Here is a 15,714-nt window from a genome sequence, read left to right on the forward strand (position 1 = left end):
AGGTGAGCAAACACCAAACATTCTCTGTAACATGTACACTGTGGACAGTCCTTAACCTTTAAGATTTAGAGTTTTCAGTGTTTCCAAAAGCGTTTTTTAAAAAAAAAGTCTTGGGGGGGCTGGAGAGATGGCTTAGCAGTCAAGAGCTCTTGCCACTTTTGCACAGGACCCCGGGTTCAGCTCCCAGCACCCAGCACCTGCAACTCCACCTCCAGGGAAACCGATGGCTCTTCTGGCTTCCACAGGGACCAACACACATGTGTGCGCACACACAGACACATGCAAGCAAACATGCATATTTTTTAAAGTATTGTTAAAAGATTTTTTTATTTAGTAACTTTTTATAGGAATGGAACATTATGGGAGCCATGTAAACACAGGTATGGTTTACCTGAGGCAAACCTAGATGGTTCTAGGTGGGGAGTTAAGACTTTTCCTGTCGCTCTAACACTCCTGGTCTCACTTCCTTGAGATTACTACAGTTAGGTGGATTTTCTTTCATTCTTGAGGTGGTTACTCTCAAATGCTGGAATGGTTGCATAGATCTGGAGTGAATCCCAAGGTCAAGGGCTTGCAAGCCTGCACCCTGGCCGGGTGAGTAAGAGAGAATTATGGCCACCTATATATCACCCATCAGCCTGCTGTCTGTCATCTCTAACCCGTCTATCATCTGCCTCCTCTTCAGTGTCTGTCAATCAATGATTTTTTTTTCTCACTCTCTTCCTTTTCCTGTCCCTCCCTTCCCCTCTCCTTCATCTCCTTTTCTATTTCTCATGGACCCACCGCCCAGCCAGAGTATCAGAACAAGTACAGGGACCTTATCTAGCTCAGAACTCTGCCCTTGGGGTCTGAAACAATGCTCAATACCAACAGACAATAAATGTGTGTTTGTGCAGAAATAGAAACCATCATATACCTTTTCGTTTGAAATAATTTATTTCAAAATACAATTTTTAAAACGTAGGCATTTGTGTGGAAAAGACATTTCATTTAAAGAGCATTCTGGAAGCAGTTGGGGTGCCAGTTGGGGCTAGATAAGAGACACACATTCCAGAAGGTGAGATGTATATCAGAGCTTTCTGGCTTAGATTTTTCACCAAACCTGCTTTGTTTAGGGTTCCTAAATGCTGCTTCCTCCCTTCCACCCACTGACCTGAGGTAGGGGAGAAAGAAGGTTATTAGTTAAAGGGGTTGTAGACCTTTTTAGAAGTAGTTCTTTGGGATGAGTCCGCTCTTCGTTGTCTGGATACCAGCCGTCCAGTCCAAAGGCCAACATGAAGCAGCAGCGCGAATCAGCCTGATCCAGAAGATCGGGACGAGTCAGAGAAAGCCACAAGACTCGGTTGGATTGCCAGAGATTTCGGGGACGTTTTTCTCTGTGTAGTCAAGGGTCAAAGCATGAAGATCAGTGCAGTGATGTTGATCCAAAAAGTGATGTTTTTCTGTCCGTGGGCTTCTATATATCTCCTCTCCTCAGAGTCCACCCACGAATGTTCTTAGCTGGCCAGAGTCATACCCCTTGCACCAGAGAGCTCACAGAAAAACATCATGTGCCCTCTCACAAGCCAGCTTCTAGCAGATCACCACATGGACTCAAGTGAGTCTTCAAAGAAACTCCTACTTCAAGAGCCCCTCCCCCTGTCCCTCCACCCAGGGCACCAGCAAGCATCTGCTGAACTGACCAGAGTGGAGGAATTGTCACACACGACCCGTTTGCTGTGCTGTGTACAACGTTACACACAGGAGGCACCTTTGAGTTTCACTTGTGTAATTGACCCTTGACCCAGCAGTTCTCAATTCCAGAAAAATCAACCAACCAATGAACCAAGCCCTGGTCTACAGTGCTTCCTAACCTCTGGAATGCAAAGATGCTTTTTTCGGTTTGTTTTGATGACATTGAATGCAGAACCAGTACAACGGCCGGTACTTTCCTCCAGCTCCATCAGGCCCCATGAGGATGGTTCAGCGCCATCCAGCAGCACAGAGGAGGAGGGGGCAGCGCAGCAGAGAAGTTAGGATATGGTGACACAAGTTTGGTTTGTGTATTTACCTATTTATTTAGTTGGGCAACTACCAATCCTCTAGTCTCAGCAGTGCTGAGATTACAGGCGCGCGCCACCACACCCTGAGGAAGGTGATGATATTTGAGTCTTGGCTATTATAATTGTATTAATTTTATTACAAATTAAGACTTTTTTGTTTAAAAATAAAGGCAGGGCTTAGCAACCAGTCTGCAGAAATCTAGACTCTGTGGCAGTCGGCCCTGGGGAGCCAGCACACACGGAATCCAGCATGCCACTGGCTACAAATGAAATATCTAGAAACAGAGAAAGGTTACCGGGCCAGGCTTGAAAACCAGAAGGGTGTGGCTGGCAGCACCAGTGAGGCCAGCTACCCAGTGTCTGGGAACTCTGTCCTATCGATGTCCTCTTTATGTGACCTCTGACCTGAGCCAGCCAGTTGCTTGTCTCCAGCTGACTGACCCCTGACAATGCCCCAAAGGAAGCGTCAGAAGGCCCCTGAGGGCTCACTGAAGACCCTCCGGAGAGAGAAGGAGGAAGTCAGTCTATCCTGGGGGGCACAGCTGGGCCAGTTCTGCAGATAAATAAATTGAAGCTTGAGGAAGTCAGTAGCACCCAAAGTAGAAGCCACACCACCAACACCTGGGTGAGTCCTTCCTTCATAGCCCCCTGCTGTACCCTGGGAGCTGTTGGGTTCCTAGCACTTGTCACATGTTGGGGCCCAGCTCTTGCATTTCAGGGTGCCTCAAGGTACACTCTCTGCTAAATAAGCTTCCGTCCCCAGAGCCACTTGACAGGGCCCTTGCTGACTGCTTATGTTCCTCTGTCCCCAGCCAGAGTCCCAACACCCAAAAAATACCCTGGGCAAGAGGAAGCAGGTGGCAAAAACAGGCTCCCGACCACTAAGGCCCTGGCAAGTGGACAAGGTAGGCAGAGACTCTCAGCCTCTGCCGGTCTGGGATGGTGGCAGGAGATACCTCTTTCCCAGGTTAATTGAGAAGCACCGTGGTGTAGACACCACAAAGGCTATCGTCATAAACATTGCAGATAAGCCAACTCTTTGGGGAAACTGAGGTATGGAGCTAGACCTTCCAGAACCCTTGGAGTCTCACATTCAAAATGAAGAGTTTGGGGTTCATCTCTCAACCTAGCAACCTCTGGGGCAGGGGTCACTACAGAAGAAAATCTGGATCGAGATGGACTCCTGAAACCAGTGTCCCAGCGTCTTCCAAGCAAATGAATCCCTCAGGAGGCTGAGGAGACCTCCAGGCGCTGGTACTGGATACCGCTGGGGTTCTGCCTGTGGCCAAAGCTCAGAGGGAACCTGCCAAGGAAACAATACAATCAGAGAGCAGCAGGCCTGCAGCCTGGCCTGGGCAGGAAGTAGTGGACTTTCCTGCCCTCACTGTGTTCTGCCCCTTCCTGGTTCCTTTCTAACATTCTCCAGCCTGCACAGTCTTTGTAGGCTTTTACTGCGCCTCCATCCCAGCTACTATGTCCTTTCCAAACCCAGAGCCAGACCCTTCCATGTCGCAGTGAGGACCTGTTTTGTAGTGCTCACTCTAACACAGTAGCCACCCTGGCCTCAGGTGCCCCTCTCTCCAAACACCATCGCTCCAGCCATGGCCTTTGCGCTTGCTCGTCCCTCCTCCAAGATCATTCCCCCAGCTCTGAAGCTGCTGGCCTTTTCTCCCCACTCAGGTGTCAGCTCAGGCACCAGCTGCCCTTGAACCCCATCTCGCTCATTCATAGAGCTGTGTCACTGATGACGGCAAAGCGCCCGCCACAGGACATCTCGCACAGGCAACCAGGGTCACGTTCCTGGAGAATTCTCAGGAAACCTCTGTGTGACAGCCTAAACCCAAGCACCCTAGCCAGAGTGACCGCACCATGCCCACCTCAGCCATCTGTCTCCTGGAGGTTCAGCCTCTCCCCTCACTCCATCTCCACTCCCCACACTCCTCTCAGGATATTTTTCTCATCACTGCAACACCCTCAGCCCCTTTCTGTGCTCCTGTCCCTTCCCTTTTCTCCCAGGATGCTAAGATTCTGAAATCCCATTTGTCAGCTCCAGGCCTGAAATGGCCTAGATCCATCTGGCTACTCTCACCTCTCACCCTCTTCCCTCCCTCTTCCAGTCCCATGGGATCCCTTGTTCCCTCCCCCGGTCAGACAGTCCCACCTCAGGGGCTTTGTACCAGCTACTCCCTCCATGAGGGATGCTCCTCCCCTCGCCTTTACATGGCTGCCTTCCCCCCTTGCTGGCTAAACTTGCATCTGCTCAGAAAGGTCCTCCCTGACACTGAGCCACAACCCCTGATCCTCTCCTTCTCTGTCTGATCTCCCAGCAAGGTAACGAACGCTGCTCGATTTTTCTTCTCATTAAATGTCGTTGGTTTAGACCGCTCTTCTCTGATGGTCTGTTCGCTTATTATCTGCTCCTTCCCGACTTGAACAGCAGTTCATTGAGGACAGTGACTTGTCATCCTTGTCCTCTGCTACATTCCCAAAGGCCTCAAACCTGCCTGGGGCACAGCTGCTAGGGCTTACTACTAACACCTGGTGGAACACGGATTGGGCTGCAGCTGTGTTCTCTTCTCCAATGCTCATAGACTAAGATTCTGTGGTTTTAAGATTCCAGTACTCTGCAGTTTTGTAATTAATGAATTAAATTTCTTTCCTTCCTTCCTCCTTCCTTCTTTCTTTTTTTATTTGGTTTGTTGAGGCAGAGTTTATCTGTGTGGCCTTGGGTCTCCTGGACTTGCTTTGTAGACCAGGCTGGCCTCAAACTCACAAAGATCCACCTGCCACTGCATCGCCAAGTGCTGGGATTATGGGTGTGTGTCAGCTTTGTAATTAAATTTTAACTCATTGGGAAAGCCTGGCAGGGTGGCTCCCACTGGCAGTTCTAACCATCAGAAGTCTGAGGCAGGAAGCTTGCAAGCATAAAGTTGGCTTGAGCTAGTCAGCAGGTCCCAGGTTAAAATGGACTAGATGGTGGGATCAAAAACAAAAGCTATGGCTGAGCTGGAGCTCAGTGGTAGAATGCTTACAGTTGGTTACATGTGCCTGGGCCCATGTTTAATCCCTCCACCACACACACAAATCCAGGAGCTGGGCCTTAAGGTTGTCAGATGATACAAAATAGCTGAAGAAAAATGGCTTGGAGACAATGGCAGGAGGAGAGGTGAGCTTCTGCCAAAAGGAAGAAGAGCCTGAGGTCCTGAAGGGCCCCACCTCTGAGGCACCGTCCCAGCCCCTGCCCCACCCCTATCTACCAAGTACCTGCTCGTCCGAAACTGCTGCTCTACCTCAGCCAATGACTGTCCTTTCGTTTCAGGAACAAGTAAGTAGACGAAAGCCAGGCCGAGGACAGCAGTCAGCCCATAGAGCAGGAAGGTCCAGGCCAAGCCGATGGCACCTTGGGACACAATGTTGGGAGTGAGGGTCAGAAGCTGAGCACCCCACTCTTGAAGCCCGGCCCACCCAGCAGGTCCTAGGTGTAGAACCAGCAGTTTACCCAGGACCACGGATGGCTGGTTGCAGAGTGGCTGGCAAGCTCTCAGGTAAGGAAAGGACCTGAAAGCCCGAATATGGCCAGCTGTCCCTGAGACTGGAGTCATCAACACAGTGAGGGCAACTTGTGTGGAAGGAAAGGTCCCTCAGAGTCAGAACATCCAAATGGAGGTGTGGCCGGCTGCAAGGACCATGACAAAGATGTCTCCCGAGCTTCTGCTCCGGAAGGCCACAAAGAGTCACCCTGCAAATTGAGCTACAGTTGGTCTAGACTGGACCTGAGCCAGGAGAACAGGAAGACAAGAGCCACTGCTTGAACCCAAAATGGAGGGCTCCTCCCAGATTTAAGGACCGCATCAGAGATGACCCCATGGCCCTCTAAAGTCAGGGGGCCCATGACAGGGAGGGGGGGCCTTGAACGTAGGGACTGTGTAGACAGGGAAGCCAGGTTCTGTGTGGGCGCCTTTCTCTCTGGCAGCCGAGATCACCTTTTCATCAGCCTCCCTGAGCAGTGGGAGCTCTGGGCCGGGTCTGTAGGGCCAGGCTCCAGTCCTCTGACACCTGGCTGGACTTAGCAATTACCCATTTCCCCATCTGTGAGAGGGAGATGAGGCTAGGGCAGGAATCTCTATGGGTCCCTCCTCTCACCCCTTCCTCCCTCCCACTTCATCCATCCCACAGTGTCTCCAGGGAGAAGGCTCCTGGAAGAAGGAAGACAGGAGACCAACATATGTGTGGCCTCTCCAAAATGGCCCCACAGCCTCATGAGCTAGGCAAGGAAACCCTTGACCATGGGGAGTAGAAAAGTAACCCAGGCCTAAGACCTGCCTAGGGTGAAGGATGCCGTTGGCCGTGGGAGAGGCAAATGATCTTTTTGAGCTAATGAGAGCAGGGCCCAGGACTTGGACCGTATCTCATGAGAAAGAGGCACAGGGGCCTGGTGGCCCTTATACCACGAGAAAGGAAAGACTAGGGACAAAGGCCCCAAGTGATAAGCAGAGCTGAGAAAGAATGAAGGACAGACCCTGTGGTGGGAAAAGCCAGGACTGGCTCTGCCTGAAGCCACCAACGCCCACTCATTTAGGTGACTCGAGACAAAATACTCCCTTCTGGCTCATAGGCCGGGCTGCATCAGATTTCGTGCCACTGTGACCCAGCAAATTTGGGAGAAAACTGTCTCTGGGTCCCAGCTGGGCCCACGTGGTCTGGGCTGAGGCCAGAACACTCACCAATGAGGTCAAGGAAGGAGAGGCTGATGAAAAGGTTGGCTGCCCAGTTGAAGCTGTTGCAGAAGGCGAAGGCCCTCCCTCGGATCTCCACAGGGTAGATCTCACTGAGGACTAGCCAAGTTACTGGCGGGTGAGAGAAAAGAGTTTCTGAGTACCCATGAGCGGGGCAGGCCACCTCCCACCCTCGTTAGCTGAGCCCTGTGTCACACTCTTTGCCCCAGATGCTCCCAACTGCACGCCCGATTGTCCCTGCAAGAATCCCATTGAGTAGCTGTGTCCCTGGGATATGGGACACTCAGTGCTAAGAGGAGGGTCATAGGCAAACTGGAATGTCTGGTTTTTATCTGACTCATTACATTCTTTTCCAGCGTCTCAGGGACAGAGCCAAGGTTTGAAGAGACCTAAAGCTTAAAATTTCGTGCTGGGGTCGAGGAAGGGGAGTGGGCTTAAAAACTTGCAAGTGCAATTGGATTGTGGCTGTGTTAGGGCCCCTTGCTATATGCAAGGAACCCTGGAGCCTCAGTCGCCCACCGTTAGAGCGCCAGTGTCCCTAGACCTAGAAGGCCCACTCAAAGGGAAAGAAGGCTGGATTTACCTGCCCCATAAGCCCTCCTACCTGGTCCAAATCCAAAGGAGAAGGCACTCACATAGACCATCATGCAAACCAGCGCAGACCAGCATAGCAGGGTGTGCTCCAGGATGGGGCCCGGGGGACCTGGAGAGGCAGTATTCAGGGCTGGCCCCAAGGACACTGTGGTGACTGGATGGGGCTCCGTTCTCTCAGTGATTGGCAGGACCGGTTGCCCTTGGCCCCCACTGGTTCCTAGCCCTGGTGGTGGAGGTGAATGCACAAGCAGACCCGAGCTGCGAGGCAGGTCCATCCGCTGGCTGGTGTTGGATGTGGCCAGGCAGCTAGGGCCCGAGTCCAGGGACACAGCAAAGCTGACCAGGCCTATGCCACTGACAGACAAGGCCATGAGAGCACATCCAGAAAGCAGAAGGGCCCTGCGGCCCGCACGGTCCACCAGCCCCGTGGCAGTCAGGGTGGCGGCCACCTTCACAGTCCCCAGCCCCACGGAAGCCAGCACAGCTGAGGAGCCCCCTTGGAAGCCAACAGAGCGGAAGATGGTGGAGGCGTAATATAACACGTTGGGCTGTCCCGTTAGTTGCTGGAAGAGCACCAGCCCCAGCCCCACCACAGTCCGGCTCTGCATGCTGTCCCGGGCCCTGAAAAGGTCCAGAAAGGTGTACCGTGGCTTCCCTAGGCCCAGTTTGCTGGCCTCCCTTCCCTGGAGCGGGATGAGGTCTTGGTGGGTTGCTGTGCCCTCTGTTCCAGCAGGAAGGAAAAGGAGGCTGAGAGACTGCAGCAGAGCAGGTGCAGCCGCCCAGCCAAACATGTGCCTCCAGCCCCATGGGGTGCCAGCCAGTATATAGTTGAGGGCGTAAGAGAACAGGATGCCCACGGTGATGCCCACCTCATAGAGGGACACCAGCACACCCCGCTGCCTCGGCCCCACCAACTCTGACACGTAGATACAGCAAGCCATGGAGGACAATGAGATGGCGAAGCCGACGGATGAGCGGCCCAGGAGCAGCCAGGGCAGGGAGCTGGCCAGACCCAGAATCAGGCTGCCAGCGAGCAGCACCACATTGCTCCCCAGGATGGCTCGTCTCCTGCCATAGCAGTCAATGAGGAAGCCGCCAACCAGGGAAGCGAGGAGAGCGCCCAAGAGCAGACTGCCCACCACGAGCTCCTGTTCCAGGCAACTCAGCCCAAAGTCAAGCTGCAATGGTAGCAGAGCACCGGATATGACAGCCAGCTCATAGCCAAAGGTCAGGCCACCCAGCAGAGACACGGAGGCACAGAGTGGGAGGACAGGTGGGCGATGGCCTGGAAAACAAAAGTGACAGGGCAGGGGCAGTGACTCTCACCAGAGGGTCCATGTACCACATCCTTCATCCATCCTTCCTTCTGTCTGCCCACTGTCCATCAATCCAGCAGTCTACTGTTCGACCACCTCTCTGTCCTTTCTTTCTTTCTTTCTTTCTTTCTTTCTTTCTTTCTTTCTTTCTTCCTTCCTTCCTTCCTTCCTTCCTTCCTTCCTTCCTTCCTTCCTTCCTTCTTTCCATTGACAAATCCATTTGTCATTCCAGCCCACAGTCTAACAAACCAGGCAGCCATCTACTCAGCCTGTCTCCACAAGCCTTTTCTCTTTCCACCCATCTATCTATACCTATAAACATCTAATCAGTCAACTACTAATCTTTGGTTTACTTCCTCTTCCTTCTTCCATCAACTCACATATCCATCAATCCACCCACCCACCCAATCAACCAGACAGCCATCTGTCTACTGTGCCTCTTTCCTCCTTCCCTTCCTGCCCCATCCATCCACCCACATAGACTTCCACCTATCCATTCATCCACGCACCCATCCATCCTTCCAGCCAACTCTTCCTTCCATCCAGCCTTCCCTCCCTCCCTTCCTTCCACTAACACACATACTCATCCATCCTATTTTCCTTCCTCCTTCGTGTTTACCAATCTACCCAGTCATGAATTTATCTATCCACCCATCCATCCATTTATCTCTCTGTTTACCCTTTAATTTGCCCAACCATCCCTTGATTTATTGATATATCTATCCACAGATCCATCCGTTTCCCACCCATCTTCATATTCATGTCCATTGTCATGGACACCCACCCATCCAGCATCTACCGCATGCTGGATGTGCTCCTAAGGCTGGCACTGCAGTGGTTTTGTCCAGGACCTGGCACCCAGCCAGCCAGATGGCAAAGCTCACATAATTTCAGGTGAAGACTTCACAGCACCACACGGGGAAAGCAGGCAGTGGAGGAGCGCTGCAGAGTTCTGCTTTACACAGAGGAGTCATCTAAAGCCTCTCTGGGGAGGGGACAATTGGGAAGACCTGAACACAGTGAGGGAGAAACTGGAGAAATGTACCAGGACAGACAGTACAGTGGGAAGAGCAAGTATAGAGGCCCTGAGGCAGGAAGCCTTCGGTATGTGAGCACCTGGGAGTATGTACAGCGGTCCGTGTGTGATGTTCACACATCGTGTCGTGAAAGCTGTGCTCATCGTTCCTTAGTGACTCTCACACCATCCCTCTGCCATCATCAGCCTCATCCACGCAGAACAGAGAGGTTACAAAATGTTGGCAAGGTCACAGAGTAAGGGGCGGAGCTAAGGTGGAGAGAGAGCTTTTGAGCTCTGGGCTGATCTGCCAGGGTGGAGAGATTGGAGTCCAGCGAGGGTGAGCAATGGGAAACTTGAGGTGAGAGAGGCTGACAAGGACCAGATCACGAGGGGTTCTTTGGGTCACCAGGACAATGAAGAATCTTATTTTTTTAGGGGAATGAGCCTCTGATAGCTTACAGGGGAGTAAGGTGATTGGTGGTCTAATTTCAATTTTAACTTTTTGGTGTGGGTTTTGGTTTTTTTGAGACAGGGTTTCTCTCTGTATACCTGGATGTCCTGGAACTCACTCTGATGCTGGCCTCAGAATCAGAGGTCTTCCTGCCTCTGCCTCCTGAGTGCTGGGATTAAAAGTGTGTGCCACCACCACCTAGCTAATCTTAATTTTTAAACACTTGATTTCACTGTTTTATGGAGATGGTAGAGCTCTCTCAATGTCTAGTCACTTACTGTTGGTTTTTTTTTTTTAAGTTGGAGGACTTGAAGAGGATACAAAGTCATTTTAATATACTTGCTAATGGAGACAAGGACAATATGTTAGATAATCAGAAATGACAAGTCTGTTGTCACAGCTAACTAACTGGGTGACACAAGGCCAGTCCCTTCCCCTCTCTGAGTAGTCTCAATGTTTCCCAAGCTTGCCTCAAAATTCTGGGCTCAAGAGATTCTCCTGTCTCAGCCTTCCTGTAGTTGGGACATGCCACTTGGCCCAGCTTCAAAACAGAGAAAGAGTGAATGACCAGAGTCTATAGGAAGCAGTTGTGTGAGCCTGGAGACAACAGTGCTTGACTACAGTGAATGGAGCTCTGGTTCTATGCCCAGACTGCCAAAGGAAAAGAAATCAGTTTGTGGAAATCAGGGTGCACCTTCAGGAAGTCACCTCCTTCCTTAAGAATCATGAAACTATGTGTTCCTATGAGACATAAGCAGGCTGCAGACCCAGCAGACTATAGGGTAAGGCAGGAGGAGTATAAAGAGTCTGAAGCCAGCCTGGTCTACACAGCGAGACTCTGTCTCAAAACACAAAAGGCTTGCAGAGGAGAAGAAATAAGATAAAAATAGCCATCTACAGGGAACAGAAAGGCCACAAGCCCAAGACTGTGGGATGTAGTCAAAGAGGCAGGCAGGTGATTTTCATCAGAAACCCCAAAATAACCTAACCATAAATGACTTCTCCAAGTAAGGGAATGAGAAAAAAAAATGCAAGAAAAATAGCCCCAAGGAACAAGTGGAATTCATGAATTCAAAAGCAGATGTTAATGAAGTGGTGGGCGGTGGGAGAATCTAGGTCACTAAGCCTTGAGGGTTTGCACAGGTTGAGAAGGAAGAAATACAAACAGTGGGATTATAAGGCGACTGTGAGCAGAGACACTGGAGAAAAACACAGAGCAGTGACCCAGTGTTTGTCAGCCATGATCTCCCTCACCCTCAGCTCATATATCCTCAAGGCTGGTCACGAAGGGACCACACTCACATCCCCAAGTTTCCAGATCACTTGACACCCAACCAGTTAAAACTGGAAGCTTTCCAGTTCAACATAAGAGTTGCCAAGATCAATTTAGATGCACTCGGTTCTCTACTCGCTGCTTTTTGTTGCCAAGCCTGCTTTTCACAGATGGATTAAGCTTGGGGCTGCTATGCTGCTCTCTCTCTCTCTCTCTCTCTCTCTCTCTCTCTCTCTCTCTCACACACACACACACACACACACACACACACACACACACACAGATCCATTTCCTGTCATCTAACAGCGGTGCTGTCTAGGAGAAGGTTCTAGAACACAGACACATCTGCACCTGTGCTGCTCATATAGCAGTGACCAGCCGCGTATAGACAACTGGACACTTGAATGGCAGCTAATGTGAGGGAGGGCCTCAGGTTTCATTTCCATTCATTTACTTGGAAAAACAACCTCTTAGTGTCCATGACCTTCAGAATGACATTTCTTTTATTATTAATAGTAATATTAATAACCCATGTGTTTGGGGATTGCCACATTGGTATTGGGTTTGTATAGGTCATTCTTAAGTTATAGGTCACACATTTAAACATAGATATCTCTAGAAGCATCCAGCAGCATCAACCACCCAAACCCCACTCCAGATTGACTGAGAGCAGTCTCTGGTCCAGGTACTGCTTTGGTCACCAAGCTTAATAACTCATTTGTGTCTCACCACAACTTGATGAGGTGTGCTTTGGTATTACCTCTCAGGGAATAAACTCATGGCTAGAAAGTGGACGAGCCTTACCAGTGCCAAAGCCAGACCATCAATGCTCCTAGTTAACAAATGCTTGTGCGATAGGATTTTGTTCTGATCTCACACTCCTGCCTCTTCTCAGCTGTCAATTTTTTATGAAGAGGCAAAATGCTCATGGTGGAAAAATTATTTTGATTTACCTTCTTCCTAGCCCCTACTCACAACATCCCTGCCATCCATTATTCCTGTCCCTGATGAAGGAAGCAGCCAAAAATTGCTGCCTGGCCCCCTTGGGGCCTCACCTCCCATGGTCACTGGGGTTCAGTCTCAGAGGTTCTGTCAGGCTAAATGAGGTGATTGCTATGACTTATGTATGAATTGAACCCACGAAAAGCTGGTGTTGTGGGGGGAAGGGTCCCCCACTGTATGCTTCTCCCCCCATGCTGTCCTGTCTTGATGCAGTGGACCAAGAAACCATGGACTGAACACTCTGAAACTCTGAAGTAAAAATAAGCCTTGCCTACTTTCAAGTTATTCTCTTGGGTATTTGGGTTGCAGCTATGGAAAGTAACTAATAAAGGAAATTGGTGTCAGGAGTGGGGTTGTCGCTGTGGCGATGCCTAGCCCTGTGATTCTTAAATCTATGAAACAGGTCTGTGGGAAGGTTTTGCAAGAGTTTAGAGATATGGACTAAAGAAGCCCAAGAATACTCCTAGGCCTATCAGGGCTTAATGAGTATGTTCAGTAGGTGCTCAGAAGGCCAGAACACCTACAAGAATGCAGGCAGCGATGGCCAGGCTTATGAGGCTTCAGAGACGAATACAAATTCCATTCAGAATTGGACTATAGGCCATTGGTTACTTTCCAACAAAGAAGTTGTGTACAATTTGTCCACAGCCCAAGACTCTTTTGTAAGCTAACTTTTAAAGTCATACTTTAGGCACAATGAGGTGTTCTAAAAGTAAAAACACTTGCTGAACAAGCCTGACAACTGGAGTTTGAGTCCTAGAACCCACAGAAAGCCAGACGTGGTGTCACATCTGTAATCCCACCATTTCTCTGGCAGGGTGGGAAGCAGAGGCAGTAGAATCACACAGAGGCTTGGGGGCAGCTATCCTGGAGCTCACAGAACAACAAAAGCAGCCAGAGAGACCCCGCTGAGGTGGTGGGAAGAAAGCTGGTTACTGAAGGCTGTTTGTTCACTGACCTCCATAAGCTCAGCATGGAACATGTCTTCTGTGCTCCTCTTCCCATCAGTCTACATCATCATCATCATCATCATCATCATCATCATCATCATCATCATCATCATCATCTCTCCCCCTCTCTCTCTGTCTCTTTCACATACACACACACAGAGGACAGAGAGAATTTTTTTAAGTGATTTTTAAACAACTAAGCTGAATGGAAATTTCAAGGTAGTCCAGTGTTCAGGCTATGACACAGCCATTGCTAGCTGCTCTTTGCCAGGTTTACAGGGAGAGTTGGGAGCAAGAGCAGAAGAACAGCCTAGCTTGGGAATCCTGTGTAAAGTCAGGGCTGAGAAAGGCAAGGTCTCTGAAGAGATTCACACCATTAAAAACAAGCCAAGCACACTGTACTGGGACAATAGGTAAGATGCTTTGTTGGCATCTGAGAAATCCCATCCATTGCAGCAACAAAACTATAAGCTTAATTAAAAGGCTTTCCTTGAAGAGAAAGAAGTCTCTGGGGGATACCATGCTGGCCCAGAGCTACCTCGGAAGTGTTTTCCTAGGGGTTTACATCACCATGATCAGCCAGCCAGGGATTCTGAGGCCACTGCAGCAGTGAATCCCAGAGGACCTGGAGTTGACGGCAGAACTTTGTCATGGAGACCTCAGGAAGTCAGAGGAACCAAACCCTCCACCAAGGAAAGCCACAGAGGAGCTGGTGCAGAAAGAGGCACGTGGTCTTTAGTGTCTCCGTTGATGGAGATAAGGTAGTTCAAGCCCATGGACGCTCACCTCATCATGGTGTGAGTCCTGGATGCTGGGCACGGGTCTCCAGGAAGTAAGTACTGACCAACTTTCCGGGTTTGGTTCTTGCTCTGGCTCAAGTTTTCCTTGCTATCCTCCCTTTTAGAATGAGGGTATTTATTCTCTGACAGGGCTCACAGAATAAGCCTTTCTGAACCTCATTATCTACAAATGGGATAACAGCTATCTCACAGCCAGTGTTAGCTACTATCACCCTCCACAGTACGCTCAGTACTCTGGGTTAGGGCTTTCACAGACAATTCAAGTGACCCCACCTACCACCGCAGCTGAAAACCTCCAGCTTCTGCTGTCATTTGGAATGGCATCCAAGGTTATCTTCACAGCCCTCAGAGCCCTACACAATCTGCCCGGTACTCACCTCTCAGACCCCTCCCCTCATTCACTGAGTTGCTTGGACCCCACTCTGCATTCCTTCCACAGGGAAGCTCTTCCCCAGGGCTCGGCAAAACCCTCTTCTGGACAAGGTTTCAGGTCCGCCTTAGCCCCCTATGCTACACAAGGAACACACCTTCTGCCCCTCATAACCCCGTGAGTTCCACGGCATCTAGTCCACTACCTGTCCCCGGCTCCTCTCCTCTGAGACCAGAGCAGTCTCGCTGGGTGCCCCAGCCCTTGTGTGTGGCCTGAACTACATATCACTGAAGACGAGGAACTGACAGTCCCTTTGAATTTCTAAATCCAGAAAAGATAACAGCAATCTTGGTCCCCTGCAGGGGCAAAGACACGCCCTCTTGGCTGGAACCCCTGCATCAGCGGACCTGTCCCCTCTCACTGGAGTCAAACCCAGCACAGGAGTTCTGTATAATCTGTACCTCTCAGTGCCCTGGCCTGGAGCAGTACCCAGCACTGAGGTGCTTAGCAATCTGCCGGCTGGCTTGGCTCCTGGGTGTACGGGCCCCATCTGCAGGACTGGAGTGTCCCCAGACCTGTCTGCAGAGCCCCCAGCATCCTGAGCACCCCGAAGCGACCCTGTCTGCACGCAGAATAGTCTCATTGGGTTTCCTGGGGGCTCCCTGTGGCCAAGCCACTCCCCAGGAATTCAGATGGACAGCAGGGGTGGGGGGTGGGGGAGCACCCTGCCTGCAGGGGGAGGGGGAAGGAGGGCGCGGCTCAGGCCTGCAGCTTCCCCAGCTCTGAATTCCGGGCCAGCGACTTACCCATAGCTAGCAAGTGGCGGGCCGGGCTCTGGGCCCCTGCACGTCCGGGTCAAATCACCGCTGTAGCAGTGGCCGACAAACTTTCCCCAGAGCTGGGGCCTGCGCCCTCCCTCCGCCACGTTGGCCAGCCCGACTTGAGGCTGGGGGGCGGGACGAAGGGGAGCCCGGTACCGCCCCGAAAGCTAATGCTGTGGCCGCCCTGCTGCTCCACAAGGGAGCTTACTTCAAGTTTCCCAGGAGAGACTGTCACTCTGCAAATAGTTTCCGCAGTCACTGCGGCCCACCCACCCTTCACTGGCCTTCCCAGTGTACACACACACACACACACACACACACACACACACACACACACACAC

At 51.0% G+C, this 15,714-nt stretch overlaps 1 protein-coding gene across 1 annotated transcript; it reads right to left on the bottom strand.

Moving 5' to 3' along the window:
• Positions 1 to 938: 938 nt before the first annotated feature.
• Slc2a10 (solute carrier family 2 member 10) lies at positions 939 to 15,435 on the bottom strand. Its single transcript, XM_055595906.1, has 5 exons — positions 15,359 to 15,435; positions 7,383 to 8,657; positions 6,767 to 6,889; positions 5,307 to 5,442; positions 939 to 3,345 (listed from the first exon to the last, which is right to left on the bottom strand). The coding sequence occupies exons 1-5, from the start codon at positions 15,360 to 15,362 to the stop codon at positions 3,267 to 3,269; spliced, it is 1,617 nt and encodes a 538-aa protein (XP_055451881.1). The 5' UTR covers positions 15,363 to 15,435; the 3' UTR covers positions 939 to 3,266.
• Positions 15,436 to 15,714: the final 279 nt, after the last annotated feature.

Source organism: Psammomys obesus, unplaced genomic scaffold (genome assembly GCF_907164565.1).
Source record: "Psammomys obesus unplaced genomic scaffold, mPsaObe1.curated_primary_1811, whole genome shotgun sequence".
Classification (NCBI taxonomy): domain Eukaryota; kingdom Metazoa; phylum Chordata; class Mammalia; order Rodentia; family Muridae; genus Psammomys; species Psammomys obesus.

Coding starts and splice junctions, on each gene's coding strand:
- Slc2a10 (XM_055595906.1), bottom strand. Junction 6,890..7,382: donor CTCCTTTGGATTTGGACCAG/GTAGGAGGGCTT, acceptor CTCACCCGCCAG/TAACTTGGCTAGTCCTCAGT. Junction 5,443..6,766: donor CTCCTTCCTTGACCTCATTG/GTGAGTGTTCTG, acceptor TTGTGTCCCAAG/GTGCCATCGGCTTGGCCTGG.